Consider the following 19,279-nt stretch of genomic DNA (forward strand, 5'->3'; position numbering starts at 1 on the left):
AGCTGCACTGAGATGATGCCCTGGAAATAAAGGTTTTTGAAACATTCCTTTCTGCCACCTCTCCATGTGTTTTTCCAGGCTCTCCATGCCCAGTGGTGTCTCAGATTTGGGGAAAAAGTGTATCAAGCTGAGTCTACAGCTGTAAACTTGATTTTTTTTCACTTTCCTCCTCTGGAGGCTGATCTTTGCTCAGAAGTAATTAAGCAGAACACTCCACATTTGGCTCAGAGAAAAGGAAGGAGGGATTTACTACCTGCACCTTCAGCTCCATCCCCAAATAAGTTTCATAAAGCAAAACATCCACCAGCGCAGCACAAAACCAACCTCACCCTCCCTCAGCTACCAACAACCTTCTCCGCTTCCTGCTGGACCTCCAGCATCCCCAAATCCACCTCTCCTTAGCTGAAGGCTTTGGTCTTACCTGGAGTCTTGTCTGAGTCTGGGGAGGACAAAGCTCCGGGCAGAGGAAGAAAAATCCGATTCCTACTGAGATGAAAGGAGAGGGAAGAGGGAAGAGGGGAACAGAGGACGTGGGGAGACCATGTTGGCTTGGGTTCCCCCCCGCTTTCCCCTCCAGGAAATAAAACAGAAACCTCAGCAATGGCAGGGAGGTGCAGAAGGTGCCCCCAAGTCCCCCTGCAGTGGCTCTGCTGGCCAGGGTTAGGCTGTGCCGCCCCCCTGACCCTCCTCTGGGTTGTCCTCCTCCAGTCAAATCGCTGACGTGCTCCTCCTTGCCTCCAGAGCCCGGCTCCAAAATAGCTCTGGGTGTCATTTACCGGGCAGATTAAATTTCCTGCAGCACACAGGCAAAAGGGCAGCGCTTTAGGGACTCGCTGCCACAGCCCAGCAACAGCAGGGGGCAAAAACCCCAAAAGTGGAGGTTTGGGGACAGGCTGTGGGGACAAGGAGGGTCAGAGGTGTTCCTCAAGGGTCCAATGTACAGCTAAATGTGATGGGGGGATTCAGGAATGGGGGGGGGCTGCTGAATTATCAGCGTTGCACACTTGGACAGGAATCCTGTCCCAAAGGCATCAGATCAATAGTAGGTTTATTTATAAATAAATAGCTCCCAGGCAGGAGCTGTTACAATGGCAAATCAACAGCAAGTTAATAATCCTAAGTGTGTCTGTGCCCCTTCACCTTGTGTATATATATATATAGGTTATAGGAAGTTATGTGTATATATGTATAACCCATATATAACCTATATATATATATTTCCCCACCTTTTTACCTCATGAACACAAACAATGTGCAAAAATCACCTGAGCAGCCAATCCATCACATCTCAGAGGCTCAACATCATCATTTCTATGTTTACAAGTCAAATTTCTAGTTTTATAAACAATTTCCTTGGGGTCCGTGCCAATTCTCATTGGCAATCACAGTGTTTTAAATTTAAAACCGATTTTTGCTAATGGTCAAAGAGCTACAACAGAGCCCAGCAGGCTCCCCCACAACCACTCCAGCTCTGTGCAAATATCAGGAGTGAACTGCAAGATGTGCTTATTTTTGGCAGTAAACAAAGCAGATAAGGTGCTGCATAGCCCAAGGCTCTGAAGACACAGTGATAGGTTCTGTTAAATCACTTTTCAGGGCACAAAACCGCCACCAGGGCAGCACAAGGGAGTTTTAGCTGGGATTTTTGAAAGCAAGGCTTGAAGAGAGTCACAGAATTCCAGAATGGTTTGGGTTGGAAGGGAGCTTAAAGATCACCTTGTTTAATTCCCCAGGAATTGTCCAAGGCCAGGCTGGACAGGGCTTGGAGCAATTTGGGATAGTTGGAGGTGTCCTTGCCCACACAGGGTGTGGAATGAGATGAGGTTTAAGGTCCCTCACAGCCCAAACTATTCTGTGATTCTGTCAAAATTAATAATATTACGGGATTGAGGAGAAAAAAAGATTTAAGATGCTACCTGAACACCCTGTGCATTGGCTGAGGGACTTTATCCAATGTTCAGCTCTGTGAAAAACTCATCTCCTCTTAAAGACAGTGCCCACTGTGCTTGTTCTGCCCTCTCTCCTGAAGGTGGATTAAAGTTTCAGCTGTAGGACTTGCAGAGGCTTCCCAAAGGCACAGGAATGTGCCCAGGGTGTGTTGGCAACAGCTCTCAGCAGGATTCTCTCTGAATCAGCAGGATTTGGTTTCTGAACAGCCACAACTTCACAAACTGGACATCAGCAGACTCCAAAGTCTGTCCCCAGCTGATGCCTCAGGTTTAGCTTTTGTATTTTCAGATTCTGTGCTGCTTTAGTGTGTGGGTCTGAGCTTCACATCAGGGCATGCTGAGCTCTGTGCACAGAGCAGGGAGACAAAACAATTCCTGCTCCAGCTGGGCACCAAGGACAAATGATCCAAATCTCAGCCCCAGAGCACAAACCCCGTGGGCTGGAGAGAGAAAAACAAGCAGGGTGGGACTGCAGGGGCTAAAGCTGGAATGGGACAATGAACTGCAAGATGCAAATGGAGCAGAACTGATCCCAGGGAGAGAGCCCGGGAGCGCTGGTGCATTTTGGGGCCATTTTGGTTCATCTTGGGTGCAGCCCTGGCTGGGCTCTTGTGCTGCCCAAGGTGCATCCATGGAGGCCTTTGAATAAATCCCTGCTTTATCCTTTAGCTCTGTCCAGCCTCTGCTCTAGGGCAGCCTTCACAAGGCATCCCAACTGGCAATTTGGAATCATCCAGTGTGCATTTGGAGCAAACCAAAGGAAATTTGCTGTTCCCCAGCCCTCCCTGTCACCACCTTTCATCTCCCTGCCCTGTGCAATTGCCAGAGGCACCAGGTAGATTTTTATGGGATTAAATGGGCAGTGCCTTTCCTTTAACATCTTGGTGACTTTGATGAAGATCTCAGAGACTTTATGATCTCTATCTTGAGGTTTTGTTTTTTTTTTAGTAAAGGACCACCTGTGTGTACCAGAATTGCAAATCTTCAAACTAAACCTCCCCTGGCACAACTTGAGGTCCTTCCCTCTCCTCCTGTCCCTGTTCCCTAGGAGCAGAGCCCGACTCCCCCTGGCTGTCCCCTCCTGTCAGGGAGCTGTGCAGATGCAGAAAATCCCCCTAAACCTCCTTTTCTCCACCTTTTTTTTTTTTTTTTGCCCTAACTCTCCTGATAGGACTGGGATTATCTGAAAAGTCAGACAGTACCCCAAAAAAGTCACTAAAAATTAAAAAGAGAGAAATATCTCCAGTACCAATGAGTTATTAACCTATTCAGGAACTACAACTTATCATGGGTTTAAAATAAAGGAGCATCTTAAAATGATGAGCTAATAAAAGTTCCACCTTATAGAGAGAACGGTGAAAGGCTTGAAAAAAACCTGAATTTGGATGAAGAAAAATAAAATATCATCAGGCACAACTCTAGTCCCTTCCTCTTTGGAATAAAACCTGAGAGCTTTCCCATAAATGTGTTTTCTCCCCACAAAAAACATCAGGAAGATGGGCTTGAAACAGAAACATGTAAGTTTTAAAACACAGAAAAATCTTTCCTTGCCCTTGAAAACCATAATTTGGAGTTCCAATCCTACCCATCTGAACAGTTCAGTTGGAAATAAAAGGATGCCAAACAGAATCAACCAGAGTTTACAGGCACCAAAACAAGCTGTGTTTGGGTTTCCTCCAAAAAATCAATTTAAATTATTTGAATTATAATAACTAGCAAGGCCTGAGGCGTTACATCTTATTTCAATATTCCTCTGAAATACAAGATTTTTTGCATAAAAATGCAGGTTTTTGTAAAAAAAATATTCCTGCTTCTCTCTGTGGGAGAATTTAATTTGATTTTTTCCCCATGTGATACTACTCAGGAATTTAAAAGCTGACACCATTTATTTCTCCTCAGTATGTTTACTTAGATTTTACAACTAAAAAACTCTGATGTGCTGTCTCCCAATCTAGCATTGTCAGAAAAATGAAATTAAATAAAAATCAATGCTAATAAAAACTACACATAGAAATAAGTGACAGAAAATGAGATTTTTTTTTCTACCACATCTAATTCTGATGGGAAAGAGCATCTAATTCTGAATTAAACCTCACAAGAAATTCCCTAAGGCATTTCTACCATGAGGGAACACATTCCTCTAGAAAGTTTACTTATACCTGGCAATGTTAATTGAGAAAGTCATGGAGGACACAGAAAAACAATATACAGAGGCAAATTAAGTATTACATAGATTTTAAAAAGAACAGAGGATTCTGGGTTAATTTTTCTTCAATTCCTAACTGGATTATTTTTTCTTAAAATGCATTTTTTTAGAATTTCAGGAAAAAAACAAAAACCAATAAACAAGGCTGAAGTGACACTTCTTGCCAAGGGTTCCAAAACATCTTATAAATTCTCCTTTCTATTTCATGCTTTCCTGAGCTTCTCTGCTCTTAACTTTTTTTCTATATTGCTAATAAACTTTTTTCTATATTGCTAATAAAATACCTAAATCTAACCCTAAATTTTACCTGATTTAACCCTGTATATCCCAAACATTTTGTCAGGATGCCTGGAGATGTTTGAAGAGTGGACACATTTGTGCATCCCATTATGGATTTTTGCCCCTTTCAAAACAACTGAAGAATTGCTGATCCCAAACCCACCTTACTGTGCTTCCCAGTAATCCCCAAATCTTCCCAGAGCTGCACCTGAGCAGCATTTTCCTGGCATTAAGAACTAGACTGAAAAGATAAAATTAAAAAAATAAATCAATAAATGAAAGGTTAAAAAACCGTTTCCTGAATTTTGGGTTGGTGGAAGTCTGACTGCAGCCTCAAGGGACTCTGCCAAAATCAGATTTTCAGTGAAAATGTGGCTCTGGTGGCAAAATCTGTCTGGTTCTGTTGGGCCAATCCTTCCATTTTTGACATTAAACCTTCAATAACCAAGCACTGAATAAAACTCTGCACCTGCTCTACACCACAATCCAAAACTGTCTACAGGTCTCTCACAGGGCCAAGTTATTTCCTACAGGAAAAAAATTAATTTCATACTGGTAGAAATATTTTACATTTTACAACTTCTTTTGCACTGAGGGCAGTGCAATTGCCATAGAAAAACACCACACTTGGTGTAAAAATTTTTTTGCCCACAGAAGATGTGGACTCCCCATGGAGTCTGGAAGGGTTCAAGGCCAGGTTGGGTTGGGCTCTGAGCAACTTGAGAAGTGGTTTTATATAAAAAGCCAAACAAATAAACAATCACAGCACAAAGTAAACAAAAGCCCACAAACAAAAAAGAACAAAAAAAAAAAAACAAAACTCTAAAATCAATCAAAAACCAAAAAATACCAAAGAAAACCAACCAACCCACCCAAACCAAAAAAATCCAAACAGAGAATCCCAGGGTGGTTTGGGTTGGAAAGGACCCAAACAAGTTCTATTAAAAAACCCAAACAAATAAACAATCACAGCACAAAGCAAAAAAAAACCCCAAAAAACCAAAATAAACAAACACAAAAAGCATTTTAAAAATACCCAAAAAAACCCAACCAACCAACCCAAAACAAAACACCCAACAAAAAACCCAAACAGAGAACCCCAGAGTGGTTTGGGTTGGAAAGGACCCAAACAACCTGAGAAATAGTTCTATTTAAAAAACCCAAGCAAATAATTACAGCACATAGCAAACAAAAACCCACAAACAAAAAGGAAAACAAAAAACCAAAACAAGCACTGAAAAAAATTAAAAATACCGAGAAAAACACCACAAAAACAAACAAACAAAAAAAAAATTAAGAAAACCCAACCAACCCAAAACAAAACACCAAACAAAAATCCCAACAGAGAATCCCAGAGTGGTTTGGGTTGGAAACGACCCTAAAACCATCATTTTCCACCCCTTCTTTCCATCCTCCACTACCCCAGGTTGCTCCAAGCCCAATCCAGCCTCCCCCATGTTAAAAACCACTCAGCCAAGAGCAGGACACCAGGAGTCTGGAGCTGTTTTGCCTTTTGAGATGTCTTTTAGTCAAGAAACTTCATCCCTTTCAAAGAGTTACCTGCACAGAATGTCCATTTTTAGGTGCTGAAGCAGCACCATGGGCTCTCCATGGTCACACTCATCCATCCCTTCCTGGGTTCCAGCCAAGGAAGGTGCATCAGCATGGATAAAACAGGCTCATTCCCTCATCCCAGACATCACCCAGTGACTCAGCTCATCCCACTCCTGCCTCTCCAGCTCACCCTTCATCATCATCATGAGGAAGCCCTGAGGGAGCTGGGGGTGCTCAGCCTGGAGAAAAGGAGACTCAGGGCTGCCCCCATCACTCTCTGCAGCTCCTGAAAGGGGCCTGTGCTCAGCTGGCCCTGGGCTCTTTCTGCAGCAGCACTGACACAACCAGAGCACACAGCCTCGAGCTGCACCAGGGCAAGTTTAGGTTGGTGTGGAAACCCAGGGCACTGGGAATGTTTCTGTGTCTGCTCTGGGCTGCCCTGACCCCCAGGGCAGCACTGACTCTGACCCTCATCCATGGAGAAAGTTCCCCAGACTTCAAGATAGACTGGAACCCACAAAAGTGTGAAATAGATTATAGAGAGCAGTGCAGGTGTGTCACTGGGTGAGAAATTGAGGTTTTGGGGTTTTTAGTGTGTTGTGGATGGAAGCAGATGGAGGGCACAGGGTGTCATCCTGGGTTTCTGCTCCATGCTTCTTCTTCCTCCTTCTCCATGGGTTTGGGTGGCATTTTGGAATTGGGCAGAAAAGTCCCCATTGCAGCTCTGTGGGATCAGTGATTGGGTTCAAAGGGAAAATAATCCAGGTGTCAGCTCTTCATTGGACAGTTTAGTCTGAAAAGGCCTTGGAACAAGAGATTGTGGCCATTTTGTGCCTTCTAATGAAAAGCTGCAGAGGTCCCAGTAGTGAGGCTGTTTTACTGATAAGAAATAATAAACACCTGAGTGTGAACATGAACTACTGTCTCAAGTGCCTTCAATCCAGACCCAGAGAAACCCACAACTGGAACCAACACAGGCTGGATATCAGGAAAAAGGTTTTCACAGAAAGAGTGATAAAGTTCTGGAATGGCTGCCCAGGGAGGTGGTGGAGTCCCCATGCCTGGGTGTGTTTAACAAAGCCTGGATGTGGCACTGGGGGCCAGGGTTTGGTTGAGCTGTTAGGGCTGGGTTGGACTCTACCTTGAAGGTCTCTCCCAGCCTGGTCATTCTGGGAATCAGCAGTGAAACCATTTCCCTTTTTGCCAATACCCCACGACCAGTGGCAGTGACTGCTTTACCCAAAAATAAAGATTCCATGGCCACATTGTTATTGGGTGAGCTGTGCTTTCCAGGGAATTCCAGACTGAGTGCATCTCCTGTTTGTGACTCACCTTGGAGAAGCCAATAGAGTTGTTTAAACTCTAAATTCTTCCAGCACCCGAGGGATCAATCCCAGTACAATCCAATCAATCCCACTACAATCCCACCACCAGCAGTGCCTCTGTGAAAAGCTCAATCTGTCAGAGATGTGACATTCTCAGCAAAGGGGCTATAAAGACTTGATACACAAAGGAAAATTTGGATAAAAATTTGACAACCAGGTTGCTTTTACTAATAAAACTATCTTAAACATTTTTCTTGCATGAAAATGGCCTTAATTTTTTATGTTAATAAAACTATCTTAAATGTTTTAATTGCATGAAAATGACCTTGAATTATTTTTTTACATTATTTGAACTTATATAAATATTTTGGTTTTTTGGGTTGTGTTTTTTTTTCATTACCTTCTGGAAGGCAGACAAAGATCCCTCAGGAAAGAGAGAAAGAGCAAGCACCAAGGTTTTTATTCAAGTGTGCTCTCCTCAAAGGGCCCCATTCATCTAATTATGGATATTTATATCATTATTTATACAACTATTGGCTGTAGTCAGTGCCACTCACAGATCTTTAGTGGGATTACCTCCCAACAGGATGCACATCCACCCTTAAAAAATACAAAGTGCTTGCACAATGGATTTATAATCCTAGAAAGGCAATTTCTTCCCACATCACAACAGAACTCAGCCCTTGAATTTTCCTCAGCTGGAGCACAAATCAATCATTTACAAGATGATTAAGCACCCAGGAAAGCTTTCACTCACACACATTTACACCCCAGATTAGCTTTGCTTCACAAGTGCTGCCAGAAGTTGTCTTTAAAATCTAACTTGGATACTCTGCCTGAATTTTGAAGTGATTCTGATTAAAGCAAAATGTAACTTTGCTTGTGATACATGATGCTTCTGCTGAACAGAGGGAAAAGAGTTCTCTCAGCTCAGCAGAGCTGCACAAGCAGGAGAACAACACCACAAACAGGAGAAGAACATGACAAACATCAGTGCCAAGGGCTGAGAGGAGCACTCGGGACAGGGAGCAAAAGGGGAATGGCTCCAGATTGGGAGGCAGCAAGTTGAGATGGGATTTTGGGAAGAAATTCTTTACTCAGAGGGTGGTGATGCCCTGGCACAGGTGCCCAGAGCAGCTGTGGCTGCCCCTGGATCCCTGGACGTGCCCAAGGCCAGGTTGGATGGGGTTTGGAGCAGCCTGGGATGGTGGAAGGTGTCCCTGCCATGGCAGGGGTGGAACTGGATGATTTTTAATGTCCCTTCAACCCAAACCAATCTTGGATTCCATGATCTGCAGGAAGAGTGGAGTCACTCTGTGAAGGTTTGTGAAGGCTGGACAAACACCCAAGAGTGAATTCCAGACTGGTCTCTGTTCCTGTTTCTTCCTGGTGATACCATTCATTTGAGCACCCTGATAAAAAACCTGGACATGAGCCAGATTTTATTTCCCCCATTTGTAGCTGTGACTTCCTCTGTTCAATCCCTCTTAAAGAGCTGTTTTTCTGGCCATTGAGTTTTAATGGAATTGCCTGCAGTCTTTGCAGTACCAGGGATCTACCAGGATAACAAATCCACCTTTTCCACTAACATCTCCTTCACAACAGGTCAGACATCTGTTGAAAATGGATTTATGGATTCCAGAATTAAGAAAGCAACACCCCACCAATTCAGCCAATCCTCTAAACCCACTCACTTCTGTTTGACCTTCTGATACATCATCACCTATCTTATTTTTCAATTCTCAGTGATTACAGTCCCTCCTGCTCTGGGGGAAATCCCCAAGCTCCCAGGGTCACACTGGTACAATTCTATTGATTCAACTCCAGCAGACCTTGGGTTCTTCCCTATTTGCTTCAAGAACTGAAGCCATCCTGAAACCCATGAAGAACAAAAGGAACTCTGTCATTGGGAGGCTCCCATACCTTCTTGGTGATGTCTCACATGCAGCTCCTCACAGCACTGACTCCTCCTTCCTCACAGCACAGCCAACCATCTCCAACTCTTCTCAGCCACCTGACCCACTGCTTTATAGCACTCAACCTCACTGGACACAGCTGTGGCCTGTTAAGGGCAGGCCTGTCCCTAATCTTTGGTAATCAGTACAGCTGCAGCTCCTCAGGGGCCAGATCACCTTCTGCACTATCTTCATTTTCTTGCATTCTATCCCCACACTGTCATTGAGCAGGTTCTGCAGCACAGCAAGAAGAGAGATCAGGAACAGCTCCTGGGAGGGGGGTGTTGGATTAAGCCCTTTTCTGACCCAGAGCTGGGGCAACTGAGAGGTGCTTTAAAGACTTTTATTCCATTTTCAGTCTCATGAGGGGGGTGAGACAATACAGATGTTATCATTCACACCATCACAATCAAGAGCTAATTATATTCTAATTACAACACATTATAAAGTGTTTCTTGTCCCATCAGCTTTAGCCACACCATGCTGAAAATGCCTTAAAGCCAATCATCTAAAATTACCCCTGGTGGGTGTCACTCCAATGCACCTTTCCTGTTCTATTTCCCCAAAGTACCCAGTCCTATTTCCAAGGCCACCCTTTGAAGTTTGTTTCTGGCTCCATTTCTCCCTCAGCAATGTCTGTCCTATTCCATGGCATTTCTAAATCAGCATTTCCCATCTCAAAGTTTACACCCAGATGCACACACAGTGTGAGCCTTCTGTCAGGCTTGGAGAATTCCCTACAAATCCATTTCCACAGGAGGAAGCTGTGAGTTTACAGGAGAGCTGAAGAGCTGGGAAGGCAACAGAGCCTGAGATTCAAAGCTCACCAGAGCATCTTCTGGTTATTGATGAGATTATTGATTATTCCAGGCCAGGCTGGACAGGGCTGGGAGCAGCCTGGGACAGTGGGAGGTGTCCCTGCCATGGCAGGGGTGGAACAAGCTGAGCTTTAAGGTCCCTCCCAACCCAAACCAGTCTGGGATTTAACCAAGTGACTTCTCACAGCTCTGAAATCCATCCACATCTCCCAAACCAGCATTTGGCAGCAAAGTTAAAGACCTGAGTTACCATAAATCCTCTCTGTAAGTCAGAATGGCCCCACAGCTCAGTCAGTCATGACCTACCCAAGGCACAAAGATCTGGGAATTTTGTACCACAAGCAACAGCAGAAACTAATTTTTTCCCATTTATCTAAATTCCCTGCTTTTGCAACCTAAAAATAATTGGGTTGCAATAAACCCACTCTTAAATTAAATCTTTATCTAAGCAACCTGATGCATCAGCTCCAATTCAAAGTTCTCTTCAGTAAGTGGAGGGAGCTGGCACGGTGGAAACCCAGATTTTATTTTTTATATGGCACTAATATTCAAATCAGAACAGCACCACTGAATTTCACAGCTTCACAGAGCCCAGCCTATCACCCAAACATGGATTTAAAACATTTTTGATTCATATTATTTAAAAACCAACATAAAATACTGAATGCTATCAGACTGATTTGGGAAGAACACATTTCCCTGTGCCTGCTCTCCAAAATATCTCACACAGCACAAGCTGCCAGCACAGCCCCACTAAAATAGCTGCATTTATTCCATCACAGGTGTTTTGGAACAAGTATCAAAGCAACCAAGCTGCAGTCAAATAAAAGCAGAGATGCCCCCCAGGGAAGGGATGCTTCTCTCATGATCTGCTCTGGAAATCCCCTTCTCTCTCCAAAGGGAGGGAAAAGAGGAGGCTGCTTGGCAGGGTCGCCAAATTTCATTTATAAAACACGTGTCCAATGAGAAGCAACAACAGAAACCTGCTCAGAAGGGATAATTTTGGATATTTGATGTGTACAGCTCAGCTGAAGATGGAAACACCTCAAAATTACACCTTCAGATTATCCAAAGGACAATTTTATATCTTTTACAACAGGTTTTATAACTTCTCCACCAATGAAAAAACAATCCTATCAATTATTTTTTCTATCACCAGGAAAGAAAAAATGCTTTTAAATTATTATACTCTAAAGCAAGCAACTTTTCCCAGTCAAGGCTTAGAACATCACACTCAACTTCAGCCAAATTTTGTTGTTACCTGTGCAGTTCTTGACTTTTGCTTCAGATCTCTGCCAAAAAAAAACCAAAAATTAAAAAAAAAAAAAACAAAACCCAGATCTGGGACATTTGTCAATTTATTTTGAGAAAAATGTTAAATTCATCCCAATTCCCTCACAACATCCCTCGAGGTCCTCACTAAACTCTTCTCTTTACTCTCAACCACCTGTTGCAAATCTGAATTTTCTGTGTGATCCAAGAGATTCCTCAGCCCCAAGTTCAACAAGTGCCCAAGCTTGCCCAGAATTAAGGCAATAAATACTTCCACAATTAAGGCAATAAAACCAGTCACAAAAAAACCCACAAAGGATTTTAATTTCTGTCATGAACACAGAACAGGTCAATTCAAGGCAGAATTACCAAACTGAAATTCAGCAGCTGAGAAACAGTGAGAGTGGCTCTAAACAAGCTGTCACCATTTATTAGGGACATCCACACAACACAGGTGATTATTTAAATCAAAGGAATCAAACCACATCCATAGAAAATACCAGAACATTACACTGGACATGACCTATTCCAGAATTCTCCTGTTTCTGAAGACTCTCACACATGTGAAACAAACCCCATCAGTTCAGCACAGGTGGGCAGAACAAGGCATCCTGGTGTTCCACAAAAAAAAAAAAAATTAAATAAAATAAAAGGAAAAGCAGATGAAATTCCCAAGTTAAGGTGCAGAGTACATCTGTGAAGGGGAATTTTAAGGATGTTACACAAGAGGTAGAAGTAAGATTTTTGCAGCGTTCAAACATCCACAGTGGTTTTACAGAAACACTTAAATAAGCCTAAATTGATTCATGATTAAAATCTTGCATCATCAACAAGTTTTTGCAGCTAAGTTATAATTTCACCTATTTTTCCTGGGCCCAACCAAAATCTCCTTCAGTAATATTTCACTAGCAGTGTAAAATGGGGTATTTTAAGGAAATGACTTTGACCAACACACAGGCAAATGATACACTTCAGACACCAAACAGTAATATTAAAATATAGACACTGTTCATCTTTGTAGATCTGTCATAAAAAATAAAAGGAAACTTATTTTTCCCATCTATGTATTTGAAACAGCCTAATTCTGTGAAAAAACTATGCTCATTAAGGAACTATTGTGCATAAAGAAGTTGTGTTTTATTCAGTAAAAAACAAAGCAATCTTTGTCTGGCAATGATTTTTACTCTGATTTATTCTCTCTCTAACCAGTGCTGCTTTTTTAATACACTATATGCAAATATTCTCCTTTTTAAAGCTCATTTGGCAACAAAGCAAAGAGCATTTATAACTCTGGTTCCTCAATTTAGAGGTTGCTCCTAACCCAATATATTTTCAATCTCTAACAGCACAGACATGTACATTAAACACATTTTGCACCTTTGATGACAGTATTGCTAATGAAGAAAAATAAGGACCTTCCATTCTATAGCACTGATAAATTTGCTTGGCAAAGTGATTGTTTTATTTTAGAAAATTACAAAGCAGTTCTCTACCCAAAAAATAATTGATAAAAAAAATCAGACATCTCAAGTGCTACAAACCAAAAAAAAAAAAAACCCAAAAAACCCAAAAAGTGCTGGTGACTGCCATAGATAAACTGCACAGGGAATAATAAATCAAGGTCTCACCATGGTTAAGGCTCTGTTTCCCTCAAAGCTGAACAGGAGAAAACAAGGTGCAAAAATTCCCAGAAAACCCCAATTTCCTGCAGCAGGTACATTCCTCAGCTTTAAGAGAAATCAAAATTATCCAGGCTGATTCCAAGAATCCCTCTAAAAGAGGCTGGGAGCTCATCCCTCCAGATTTTATTGATAAAAGTTCAAGGTGAGCTATTGAGCTTGTGCTTAATGAGCTCCTGAACTCAAGGTAAAGCAACAAACCCAAATCAAGACAGAAATCTCTTAAAAGCTGTGCCTTCAATGGAAGCAGGGCCACACTCAGCTCTTCAGCAGCCAAAATCATCCAAAAAATAAAAATTCAAATATATATTCCACAGCCAACTGCCCTCCTATTGACTGATGGCAAGTGCTCCCTGCTCCTGTTCAATCTACAAACACTAAATAATCAATAATTCAAAGTTTTTCCACTTTGATGACTCCATTAGGGAAAATAAATGAATAGATCTGTAGCAGACTGTGGCTATAAGGAATTGAACATTTAGTTTTGCAGCTAAGAGCACATACTCTGCCACAGCAATAAAGATATAAAGAAATAAAGAATAAAATCCCCAAACCTCACTGCTTTGGGCTGTGCCACCATGCAGCATTTGTGAAAATTGCAGCTCCCAAACAAAGAATGGGCCAAAAAAAAAAAAAGAAAAAAATTCCAATCCCCAGCTTCCAGAGCAGGCAAAACCAGAATTTTTTAAAAAATAAACCTATAGGCTTAAGGTCTGTTTGTTGCATAATTTTTACAGTATTTCAACAAAAGCAAAATCCAAATTCCTGCAGAACCAGAGCTAAGAATTAATGGTGACTTGGTAAATATCCCACAAAGCCAAGGTGGATTCTGCCCCTGGGGGGAGAACATGAACCACAACCAAACCCAACTTGTGCTCACTCCTCCTTGCTCTTTGCATCTCCCAAGGCTAGAAAATAAATGGATGAACTGCACAGGGGATAATAAATGAATGAAATGCTGCCAGCAGGCAGGAGAGGAGCTGAGCCTGATCCCAGAGGGACAACCCCATGCCCAGCTGTCCCCAAAGCCTGTCCTGGCCCCTCAATTTCATAAAAACGCACGCAGGGCAGGAAGAAACCAACTCTGCCCAAAATCTGCACCCTGCCAGCATCCAGAGGGGAAAACAATCCTGATTGAAGCCAAGATTCTTGGTACCTCAAGCCCTCCCGACCATGGAAGGCAAAAGAAGAGAATTCTCCACTGGAATTCGGGCTCCTTCCTTTTCGGAGCTCCCTTTTACTCCATTTTATCCCCCCCAAAAAAGGGGTGCAGGTCAAAGACAATGCCAGGAAGTTGGGCTCTGGAAAAGTGGAAAAACCTGGTACAGTAATACCAAAATACAGACACTATTCATCTTTGTATATCTGTCATAAAAAATAAACAGATTTTGATCTCCACTGCTCTGCAAACAGAAATTCCTCATCAAACCTCACACTCACCAAATCCCCACCTTAAAACATTGATTTCCTCCAAAATCAATAACCATAAGAGACTTAGCATGAACTAGAGCAGCAGTTCTGACTAAGGCAAACAATTCCCAAATTTCACATACCCAGGTAGAGACAAAAATATTGGTGGCAAATTCCAGCAGCAAAGAAAAATATTCAGTTTAAAAAGGAGAAAAATGCAGTTTGGGAATTAAAGTCACCCACTCCTGAAAAGGCCACAGCAAGACAAGCAGCATGAACTTAAATAATCTCCCTGCATGCTGCTCTAATGGAAATCACAAATTAATAGCAATTTCTGAGTTTAATTTATATAAATAGCATCAGAGCAACTGAACTGCCAGAGGGACCCTGTGGGTACAGAAAAACAGAGGTGCAAAACCTATAACCATGAGAAAAAAATAATAAAGAGTTAAAAAATAAAGTAAAAAATAAAATAATGAACAGTTCTTCCCTGCTGCTGGCCTCCCTTCTGGGAATTAATGAGGTTGAATCACCAAAAACCTTCAGTTATTTACACAGAACACAGAAATAATTGTAATTCTTAAGTTTATGTTGTACTGGACTATCAATTTGGGATTTTAAAGCATTAAAGACTCACTAGCAGCTATCAAAAAGCACCCTGATAATAATCCTGACTCAAAAAGGAACAACTCAGTATTCTATTTATTTAAACTGGAGCAATCCAGTGTCCCTGCCACCAGGACTGGCTACAAACTCTGCCACCTTCTTCAGCTCACCCCCAAAATTTAAAAAGTATAAATCAAAACAGGCCCCAAACCCCAAATAATTAAATCTCATGAAAGCTGAGTGCAGGGGCAGAGGTGGAAAAAAGGGAATAAACTGAATTTTACCTGATAGCCTCTCAAAAAGAGGAAGGGGCATTTTTTTTTTCCTCTCTCTCAACATCAAAACTAACTCCAAACCAAAACCACCTCTTTGGCTTAGATGTGACCCAAAACCTCAACTCTGCTTTCCCTGAAGTCAGTAAAATGTGAATACAATTACTCCCTAAACCCACAAGCATTATACTTGTGCTTATTCACACCAAAAACTCAGTGCAAAGCTTGCAGAATTTGCACCTTGCTGCCAAATTAAACACAAGGCAGCACAAATGATCTCTGACAGAGCTGCTGCAACTCCAGGTGTTATTTTACAAAATAAAATGGGGCTTTTTCCCTTAAAATGCAACTGGTTTTGTAATACAACAACAGAAGTGGAGCATTCTGAAATTAGGAATTGAAGACAAAACTCATTCTAGGTCTGATGCTGTCCATAACCAACCTATTTAAAGAAAAGGGGACTAAAACAATGATTAAAACTTGATTTTGTAAATAAACCCTTATTTTTGTTTGCAGAGCTGGAGTTTTTGTGCAGGAAAGCGAGCGGGGCCAAGGGACAGAGGAGCATTTGCAGGGCATGAGCAGGAGCAGCTGACCCAGCACAGGAGCCAGGGGGACATTCCAGGGCTCCTTCAGGAACCCAGCCCGGGGCAGCTCCTGAGTGCAATTAACACAATTAACAAGGTGAGCTCACTGCACTCACCTGTAACCCTTTAAAATGGCATTTTTAAACAGAAATTGGAATCAGAAGTGACCACACAGCTTTTTAGCAGGCTGGAAAAATGAGATTATTAAAGGCACATTAACTATCAGCTAATTAAGATCATTAATTAACACATGAGTAGTACAGTGTGAACCAATTATACCCTAAACACTCACCACTACAAAACAACCCTGGCTGTGTAAACAGAAAAAACCCCACAAGATCCAGACCCTGAAATTCTGATTTCCTGTCAGCACGGCAATGGTAAATTAATTTTAATTTGGGTAATTAAACCCCCAAATCACCCAGGAACTGAAATCCTGCAAGCTCCACTTTTAAGCTGTCGAGCACAATCAGTTTTGCAAATGGAGATTCAACCTTCTTGAATTAGTTTGTGCAAATAAATTCCATGTACACAGAGAGAAAATACACTAAAATAACTCTGTTTTTTAGGCTAAGGCTTGAAATGATCTTTTAAGTGGAATACACTTTTTTTTTTAGGGGAAAAAGCCATAATTTTGCTAAACTAATGATCTGATTTCTATCTACTTTTGTATTTAAACTTCACTCAGTGGATTACAGTGAGGCCTGGGTAAATTTCAGCTCCAAAACTCACGCCTCAATAGAGTTAAGGATGGCACGACTGAGACAAAATCTGCTCTAGAAACATCCACAGATCCAGAACTACACAACTGCATTTGGAACAGTTTTGCAAGTACAAATATATATGTGAACAGTTCTATGATTACCCACAAAAATGTCAAATTTGACACTGAACACCACACGACATGAAAATCTTCATTTTTGTCCTTCAAATTTTGCTTCTATCCCCAACTTAATTCACTTTTAACCCAAGAACTGCTCTCCAAAGCTGCTCATTAATATCCTGATGATCAAGAACCTTAATTATTAGCACATGTTAGGAGACTGTGGAACAGTAAGACAGTTGTTAAAGCATTGAAATATTCCTAAATGCCCTAAAATCACAGCTTGGATTAATTATTCTTCACTAGTTTTCACCCTGAACAACCACACTCTGATTGTCTAAGCCACACAATGGAGACTAATTAACAGCAATTAAATATATTAAACCTTCCACACCAAAAAAATAATCAGTGAAAGAGCTTTGGTAACCTAGTACATAATTAGCTTTGTGTAAATATTTTGCAAACATCACTCTCCCAAAAAACCCCTATATACCACATGTATATTTATATAATAATATACAGAGTTCCTGAGTAAATCCTTAAATCTGATTATTCAGAAGATTTGGCAAAATATTTAACTTCATATTACTAAAAATAGATTTTTAAAATAAACATTCAATGAAGGCATTAAAATAAATATGGAATGTGTCTGAAAAAAATATAGTACCAAGAACATACATGAGTAACAAATAATAGTTTTTTTATATGTAAGTGCATACTATGTTATATTGTTACTGGTTTTAACCCCACTGAGGAAGCAATAAATCTAATTTCTAATCCTGAGCAAGTTTTCTAACACCTGCTAATGTGCACTTCCATGCAGTTCACACTGCAAAGCTACAAAAATCCACTTTTTTAGTGGAAAAACCAAAGTGGACAGTTCTATGGAAAAGCTCAGCTCATACTGGTTTTGCTGGAAACTGAACTGGCAGCACAAAACTCTCTCAAAACCAGCACTGAACACTGATTATTCCTGTGAAACAATGATAACCTGTCCCAAAAAAACACCACCACAGCAGTGTGGGTTGCTCCTGACACAGTGATTGGGTGCAAACTACTCAGTGATCCCTTTGGCTCTGGAAAGAACTACACATGGTGCAACAAATAAAAATAAAACAAACCCTGAATGATTACTGAGTACCTTTAAATATAGTAAATTGTCTCATTAGCCAAAAAAAAAAAAAGAGAATTGAGTTTTTCCAGACTCTGGTTGCTTAGGTCCTGGCTGGGCTCAGAGCTTTGGGTAAGCACAGGAGGAAAGCTCAGCTCTTGTTCAGCTCCCCTGAACATCAACATTTCTCAGCAGCAGACACCTGCAATATTCAACTGCACCAACAGCACCACAAACTGTGTCTCTGCACACCAGAATCACAGTACCACTACTGCAGCACTGACCAGGCACCTTAATTAACCCTTTTTTTAAATTAACCCCTTCCTGACACCCTGTGAAATCCACCTCTGGCGGTGCTGGGCAGGACCTGAGCCCTTCCCTCCCCATCCTCGGCTTTCCGTTAATTAGCGGCGATTATTCCAAAATCTTCCTCTCTTCCTCAGCTTTTTCACTTCCTCTGCTTTCCTGCTCCAGGCTGCTTTTTTCCTGGCTGCTTGTGCTTGAAGAACAAAGCTCTTGCAGGAGGAGTTGTTGGTTCTCAGGTGCAGCAGGAGGGGATTTGGGCAGGGTCAGCTGCAGCGCGCACCAGAGCGCGGTGCGAGCCCTGCGCGTGGCTCCAGCCAGGGCTCGCAGGGCAGCTGCCAGGGCCAGCACATCTGCAACAACAGGGAAAGCTCATCAGTGGGCAAGCCTGGAAATGTCACTGCCAGGTTCTGATTTCTCTTTCTATCATCAGGTCTCTGGTGCTGAGATGACCCCGAGGCGTTAGAAAGTCCTTTTTCCCAGCCCCATGACCAAAGAGGAAGACTGAATTCCTCAGCTCTCATTCTCAAGGTTGTTTTGTTTATTTTCTCTTATCTAATACATTCTTTCTCTGACCTGCTGAGATCTGACTGGCAGGTCAGTTCATGGCACACTGACCACCTTCAGGGCAGTGTTATCTTTTTATACTAAGAACTACCTGTACTTTATTTACAATGATTTTCCAATACCTATCACCTATGTTAGGCAGTCTGTCTCTAAACCACTCCAAAAGTGCCACCACCATCACAGCAGAAGACGGAGGCTAAGAGGAAGAAGGAGAAAGACACAACACACCCAGATTCCTCCATCTGCCTCTTGAACCCCCATTCTAAATCCCCAAAAATCTACTTTTCCACCCTGTGATAAATTCACTGTCATTCTACTCAAACCCTTGTAGCTTGTAAATCCTCACACAAAGCTGGGAATTGTTTCCATGGGCTAAAATCAAAGGCACAGGTGGTTTTGACTCTGTGCCAAGGTCTCTGAGCCCCTGCCAGGGTCTTGAGTCCTCCAGGGCAGCCAGAGCAATGCCCTGGGTTCCAATATTTCTACCTCTCTCGAGGTCAGGACTGAAGGCACTTGAGACAATAGCTCATGTTTAGACTTAGATGTTCTTTATTTCTTATCTG

The 19,279-nt window shown here is 41.9% G+C and overlaps 1 protein-coding gene across 3 annotated transcripts in view; it reads right to left on the minus strand.

Moving 5' to 3' along the window:
• Nucleotides 1–11,655: 11,655 nt before the first annotated feature.
• LOC139586106 (meiosis-specific coiled-coil domain-containing protein MEIOC-like) overlaps nt 11,656–19,279 on the minus strand; it is a 29,303-nt gene continuing 21,679 nt past the window's right edge. For all 3 annotated transcript variants that reach the window (XM_071419266.1, XM_071419264.1, XM_071419265.1), the window contains one exon: nt 11,656–18,502. In XM_071419266.1, the coding sequence (XP_071275367.1) occupies nt 18,261–18,502 (242 nt within the window). In that variant the 3' untranslated portion in view covers nt 11,656–18,260. The remainder of the gene's footprint in view (nt 18,503–19,279) is intronic.

Source organism: Agelaius tricolor, unplaced genomic scaffold (genome assembly GCF_023055355.1).
Source record: "Agelaius tricolor isolate 1412-34295 unplaced genomic scaffold, bAgeTri1.0.p SCAF_103, whole genome shotgun sequence".
Taxonomy (NCBI): domain Eukaryota; kingdom Metazoa; phylum Chordata; class Aves; order Passeriformes; family Icteridae; genus Agelaius; species Agelaius tricolor.